The 7,500-nt window shown below is 36.7% G+C and overlaps 2 protein-coding genes across 39 annotated transcripts in view; one reads left to right on the forward strand and one right to left on the reverse strand.

Annotated features, from left to right (window-relative positions):
• The window catches only part of LOC145271201 (podocan-like), a 26,656-nt gene extending 23,560 nt beyond the window's left edge, over positions 1-3,096 (forward strand). Inside the window, exon 2 of the mRNA XM_080126766.1 lies at positions 1,049-3,096. Coding sequence (XP_079982892.1) covers positions 1,094-3,007 — 1,914 coding nt within the window. The 5' untranslated portion in view covers positions 1,049-1,093 and the 3' untranslated portion in view covers positions 3,008-3,096. The remainder of the gene's footprint in view (positions 1-1,048) is intronic.
• LOC145271199 (arf-GAP with coiled-coil, ANK repeat and PH domain-containing protein 2-like) overlaps positions 1-7,500 on the reverse strand; it is a 636,480-nt gene that overhangs the window by 239,444 nt on the left and 389,536 nt on the right. The window lies entirely within an intron of this gene.

Genomic DNA, 7,500 nt, shown 5'->3' on the forward strand with positions numbered 1-7,500 from the left:
GATATCTTACCGCGACACTAAGAAGGCAGAGGAAGTGAGAATCATTCAAATTAAACAATTAAAAAGTTAAGTCGACACAGGTGCATAAATTTGACGATGTCAAACATCACACACTTAACTCTGGCTGCAAACCAGTTAAGCTTGAAGCTTTCTGTATATTTGTTTGTTTCCCCATGATGTTGGGGGAAAACCAGTTCTCCATAAAAAGTGGGAACTCTGGCAGTGTCCTAATGAATAGCAATTGTCTGATATGACGGGGTTTCCCCACATAGATCATCCCTGGCAAGAGTGTCAGTGAATCGTATTTTCTTCAATTACTTTTGCTTTATTTATACAAAAAACACAAACAAACACGCGAGAAGACAGAATAGCGGGAATTTTTTAAAATCAAAGTCGCTCAAATAAAAGATATTATAATCTAGGGAGTATATAACAAGTTCTAAAAAATGATAACCCCCCCCCCTCCCGAGCGCCCCCACCAAAAGCCTTTGCTGGACATACAGAAAAAAGCAGACAAACAAATGCACATTTTTGCTTTTATATTATAAAAAAACCCAAAAAAACAACGGTCTTATCAATGCACCCACCGCGATTGTGACATCAAGGGCGATCGAAATAACATCTTTTATGCGATGCCATTGATGTGAGGTTTGAATGATTTGCAAAAGCATCAGCGAAAAAAATCGACCCCTCCGTTTTAGGACGAAGGTAGGCTCGAACCCAAAGCCTTGAGGTTGATAGTCTGATGACATAACACGACACCGCAAAGGCAGTAACTTTAGAGGAGTCGAAAATAAGTGTTTAAAAACCCAGGTGGTTTTCTAGGTTAAATCTCATGCCACAGCAGCAGCAGTAGAGAGAAAACGAATTCACAGCGCAAATTTTTTTATAAGATAAAAGTCGCTGAACTAAAAGAATTTTACGACGTCGTTTCGTAAGTGTTACATATTATAATCTCGATAGCATATAAAAAGTTACAAGAAATAGTAAACCCCCCTCCCCCCGAAACCTGATTAAATAAATAACAGAACCATTTTTCTAATTTCAGGTTCTAAGAGACCATAAGACGGCAAGCAAGAGAAAAGCAGACACGATGGTCACCAGAGTAGCGTTGTGGATGATCTGCGCAGCAAACATCTTCGCCTTTGCATTTGGGTCCGATTGTCCGACCGCATGCAAATGTGACGACAACAAAGTGGACTGCTCTAACGTCGACAGTAAAAAATTTCCAGACAAACTACCGGAAAATACTACGGTCCTAAATCTGTTCAATAGTGGCCTCAAAGAACTAGACCGTGGTGCGCTTGCAAAATTCGACAACATTCAGCAGCTTTGCATGCAGTCAAACGGCATAAAAAAAATCAACTCAGAGATATTCAAACAGATGACAAGTCTACGTCGACTAGACATGAGCAACAACGAGATCTTGGAGGTTCACAAGCGCGCGTTTACTGGCTTATTGGAGCTTAGCGGCTTGATTTTGACAGGTAACCAAATTGATAAAATCAATGGTGCCTTATCCAGAACACATGAATTGACCGTCTTGCATCTGGCAAACAATAAGCTTACCGAAATAGGCGAGGAAGAATTTGCAAAACTAACCAAGCTACGATTCTTGGATCTAGGGTCGAACATGATCACGGTGATTCACCCGAAAGCGTTTCAGAATCTTAAAGACCTGCGTTACCTCATTCTTCAGAATAACAGAATCACTTCTTTAGGTGTTCTGAGTTTTAGCTCTAACATGCTCTCTGTAGTTGACTTCACAAAAAATGCACTCGCCCGCATGCCGAGGGGATTACCTGCAAGCGTTGCAGATCTCCGGGCAGGAAACAACAAAATCAAAAAGATAGAAAAGGACGATATTGCAAACATTACAAGGCTGCAGTTGCTGACCCTCAATGGTAACAGTATCGCACATATCCATGATGATGCGTTCAAACAAGCGAGGAATCTGAAAGAGATATGGTTGACTTCGAACATGCTGACAGCCTTGCCAAATAGTTTGCCTTCGGGACTTGTCAAGCTCTTCGTCAACTTAAACAAGATAAAAAAGATCGATGCGGATGCCTTTGACGGTAACGGACACTTAGAGTACCTAACTCTGGAGATGAACGAACTTGATGAGATATCACCGAAAAGTCTCAGCCCATTGAAGAGTTTGACGTTTTTAAATCTCCAAGGAAACCAACTGAGGAAACTGTCAAAAGATGTTTATACTGATCTGAACAGTTTGCAGGTGTTAACTGTCGCCAACAATCCCATTGCGAGCATCGAATCAAAGGCTCTGAGGAACCTTAACAATCTTGTCCGACTAGACATGTCGTACAATGAGTTGAACGATGTTAAACTTCACATGGATATCTTTAAAGCAATGCCGAAAGTTCAGGAGCTCAACTTGATGAATAGTCCAGGGTTATCGAAGAGTTTGCTGGCTCAAATCCAAGAATCAAATCTAAGTCCGGCACCATCGGTACAAGCAATTGACCTCCGCTACAATAACCTGCTCAGCCTCCCAACGGAGTTACCATCAGCTTTTCCAAACTTGCTCACACTTAAGTTGGGTAGCAATGCCTGGCATTGTGGTTCAGAACTGCTGTGGATGAAGAAATGGTTGTCATCGTCCAAGATTAAATTTCAGGAAACTGAGGAAGAAGGTCCCGCCTGCTGCACCCCGTATGTACTAAAGGGACAACTAATAACCAAGGTACCTGATGAATATTTTTCGTCGCCTCCTCCAGAGGTAGGCGGACAGGTAAGGATTGAAGAAGTCAAGGACACCAAAGAAGTGGATGCGGTTGAAGGAAACGATTTGAAGAAGACGAGTCTAACCGCCGTTGGAGTGGAGGTGAATAATTCAGGGAAAAAAGAGAATGGGAGGGAGCGACGTTCAAAGAGAAAAAGCAGGAAGAAGCGTCGAAAGAGCCACAGCAAGAGGAGCAAAAAAGATCGGAAGAAACGCAAGGCATCGAAAAGGGAACGGAAATTAAGGTCAAAACAAACTTAAAAGAAATTTGTTATCGACATAAAAATAACATAAAAATAAAAATAAAATAAACAAAAAAACACATAAAAATGATTATACTCGTTCTAAAATGATTGTTTCGATATATATCTGACTTTTCTAAAATAAAAAGATTTAATTTTTAAACTAAAAGGTTAGCATACACGACCCTACCTAGAAGAGGCCAAGAGATCAAACATTTGGGGATCTTTTACTGGAGGTAAGATTTCCAGTTCATCAATCGATATCTATTTTAGATACTGCCAATTCATTTTTATTACTCAGAGTAAATTCTGAAAGGAAATTATAAATTTATTTCAGTCGAGTCTGTGTATCAAAAATTATGTTTTGATTATAAGTTTGTGAGTATACTTTAAAAAAATTCAAATCGAATTTTAGTGAGAACTATTTTTCTGACATTAATATTTAAAAAATTATCCATACATGTTTCACCCTTTAAGAAAATAGTCAGCGTGGAGATAACTGCTCTGTTGATTGCATGGATCAGACAAGAATCCTCCTTTAACTCTAGTTTGAACCTTTAAGTTCATATGACCAACCTTAGAGGTTTGAGGAAAGAGAAATAAATTCTACCTCTATCTATCTATCTATCTATCTATCCGTCTGTCTATGGCTGCTTTACTGCATCAAGAATTAATAACGTCAGCAAAAAATTATCAAAATTTTGCATTAGTTACAGTTTATTTACAAACTTGTAATCCAAACGCAAGATTCCCAGTCAGTCGATATCTTCATTCTTATTACTCTGAGAAAATTCTGAAAGGAAAATATAAATTTATTTCAGCCAAGGTTGTGCATCATAAATTACATTTATAAGTTTGTGAATATACTTTTAAAAATTCAAATTGAATTTTATCTATAATTTAAAAATTTTATCCACACACGTTTCATCATCCTTTTCGAGAATCGGCAGTATGGAAAAAAAAAATTCTGTTGGTTGCATGCCTCAGACACGAGGCATCTTTTAACTTCAGTTTGAATCTGTTAGTCCATGCGGCCAATCTTACAGTTCTGAGAAAAGAAGAGAAATAAACTCTACCTTTATCTATGGCTGTATAGCTGCATCATGGTTCTTCAGTGTGGTTAGATGTGATGAGTGTTTTTATGGTGATACGCTAAATTCTACTGCGTTGGCATCATTTCATCCCCTACTTTCATATATATATATATATATATATATATATATATATATATATATCTATAAAAGTGAACGTGTCTGTCTGTCTGTCTGTGTATTTCCCTACGCAATAACTCTGTCAATTTTTAGTCTATAGACTCGAAATTTGAAATACCGGGTACTGAGATTTGGGAAAATCGATGTGACGGGTGTCAGCCAGAAATTTGGCTGTTAAGGGGTCAAATTTCAACGATTTGACCTTTAAGAACTCTACCAAACTCCTCCGACAATTTTGGGTCTAGACACTTGAAATTTTAGATATAGGTTCCTTGAACCTGGATCTAACTTAATAAAGTGATTTGAGCCCGAAACTATAAATTTTAAGGGGTCATAATAGGGGTCAAATTTTAAAAAATTAACCATTTTTTTTGTTTTTTTTGCACAGCATACACCTCCAAACACCCGAGCAACGCCGGGCATCCCTGCTAATATATATATATATATATATATATATATCAGCTGTTGTTTCACTGTCATTACTCCAAGAAAATTACATTGTGAAATAGAACTCAAACTCATTAAATGTATTTCAACTGAGATTTTTAACTATCCTGCCTTGACAGAGTACAAAATAGACTTCGTAGTTTAGTGGGGGATGCCCTTTTCTCTTCCCTGCAACCTCTCTCGCACAGAAGAGACGTTGCAAGCCTATCTTTGTTTTATTGTTATTTCCATGGCAGGTGCTCGTCTGAACTCCAATCTCTGGTCCCCCTTTGCCAATCTTTTACGAAAAACACCCGCCTAGCTGAATCCACTGTCAAAAAACTTTCCCCACTCTTTATCTATGCCTAAATCAAAACGTAGATTCCATGAACAAAGCTTCTTTCTTAGAACTGCACGCCTGTGGAACTCTGTTCCGTCTGCCTGCTTCCCACCTGACTACAACCTGGATGTTTTCAAGTCCAATGTAAACAAATTCCTGATGAACCGCTCCCTTAAGTAGACACTATTAAATCTCCACACTAACGTACTGTACTTACAATAACCCTTATCCCTGAGTGGCTTCCGGGCCTTGATAAGTGGTGACCACCTTGTAAAAAAAAAAAAAAAAATTGCCAATATATTTATTTTATTTTCGTCGTGTAAATATAAGCCATCTTTAACATTATTTGCATTCAAAGAATACATAAAACAAAACATGCTTCTTATTATTGTAGCGAAATCCGACAGATGAAAAATTGAGTTTCCATTTAAAAATAATAACTATTTACTAGTGATGGGATGATTCCAATACCCCCCCCCCGCCCCCGATTCCAATATAATGACCGGTTCCGAACTAAATTTCCAATTCCGATACAATTACCAATTCCGATTTTTTTTATAAATCTCTAAATATTTACAATAAAAACATATGCTAAATGTGCGGATATTTTCGTAAAAAAAAAAACAACAAAAAATACACTTGTGAAGAATCCTCTATCAATTTTAGTTAAAAACTAATAAATATTTATTATTTTAGAATTATATTCAGTAAAGGTAGATTTTGCTTTAAACATATACAAATAAAAAAAAAAAAACAATAAAATGAATCGTTTTGCCATCAGAAAATATTCACGATTTTTTCCGATACCGATTCCGGTTCCCCTAAATATTCCGATTTTTCTGATTCAATTCCGATTAATCGTCCCAACATAACTATTGTGTCTATTTCAACAATAAACAATCTTATCGAATTGTCATGTTAGAATTAGTTAAGTTTTTATGAAATATACGAAGAAGGAAAGGTTCTTCTTTGTTACTGTACTGAAATCCAACAGCCGAAAAATTAAGTTTTCATTAAAAAAAAAAAAAAATAGCTACCGTTTTTATCAATTTAAACAATAAACAAACATTATCGACCCAATTGTTATATAAATATTAGTTAAATTTTACTGAAATATTGTAGCAAAATCGAACAGCTGAAAAAAAAAAGTTTTTTGTTTTTGTTTTTTTTTACATGGAGGTCACCACTTATCAAGGCCCAGAAGCCACTCGGGGATAAGGGTTATTGCGTGTACAGTTATCAATGGGATAGTGTTGTAGTAGTCGTTTGTATTGGAGATTTGATAAAATGTCTTTGATAAAGGTTTCATTAAAAAAAAGACAATAGCTACTGTTTCTATCAAGTTTAACAATAAACAAACGTTACCGACCCAATTGTCATGTCATAATTAGTTAAATTTTTCTTCAATCTATATATATGAAAGTGAAAATGTGTGTATGTATGTATGTTCACTTTTTGTGTATGTCTTCAAAAAGCTTTTTTTCTGGCAGATTCTCGAGGCCGTCGCTCATTTTTAAAACTTTTTATATCATGTCTAAATGATAATATCTACGACTTAACAACGGTGGTCGCCTCTCTATTTAATTTGGCCGACTTTTAAACGTTAAATATTTGCCATTTTCGAATCAGCACATGTTGCATTCATTTTTCGGTATATAAAAAAAAGCCAAACTTGATTCGAATTACTGACCCATGGCCAGTGGTCTCTAGAAAGCTATGTAACGTTTGGTCAATGTCGGCTTCGTCATATCAGACGGTTGCTTTCATTTCGAGATGAGACACTCCCCCTAATAAACAGGGAGCTGGTTTTCCCCAAAATTAGTTAAAAACAAACAAACCGATTTATTGACCTCATTAAAAACTGTCCCGTAGAAAATGTTAACTGCTGAATAGCTACTGCTTACGATCGCCGCATGTGCATTAAGCTTTTTCGTATAAAAAAAAGAAGCCAACAGACTCGCACTCAAAGTTCACGTCATTGACTCGTCAAAAACGGGCACCTGCCAGGTCGCACGTTTTTTTTTTTGTTTTTTTTTCACACTTTACTATTTTCCAACTGCGTGTCAAGGCTTTGTGTTCTTTTTTTTTAAACAACCAACGATTTTTCTTTTTATTTACCCAAAAACGCACACACCTACAAACACCCGGGCAACATCGGGTACCCCCACTAGTATTACATAAAACACATATTTCCAGGATTCAACGAAAAAATTATTCCAGTCATGTTTGTTTCGTCACATAAAATGTAAACATGGAGATGAAGAAAAACCGATTAAATGAATTACCTCCCCTGCTAAGATGGGCACTCTTCAGTTATTATCTATATAATAGTAAAACTCTGTTGTTCTTGATTGTTTGCTTGCGCACTATCCTCCTCCTCCTACTACTACTATTACTATGCCTCTTCTTGTTACTACTATTACTTCTCTTTACAACTACTACTACGCCTCCTCTTCCTCCTCCTACTACTACTATGCCTCCTCTTTCTTATCCTACTATTACTACTACTGGTTGACATGTATTTTCCTGTTGACA

The sequence above is a fragment of the Euprymna scolopes genome, chromosome 46, assembly GCF_053919585.1.
Source record: "Euprymna scolopes isolate OS-2025 chromosome 46, ASM5391958v1, whole genome shotgun sequence".
In the NCBI taxonomy this organism is placed as follows: Eukaryota; Metazoa; Mollusca; class Cephalopoda; order Sepiida; family Sepiolidae; genus Euprymna; species Euprymna scolopes.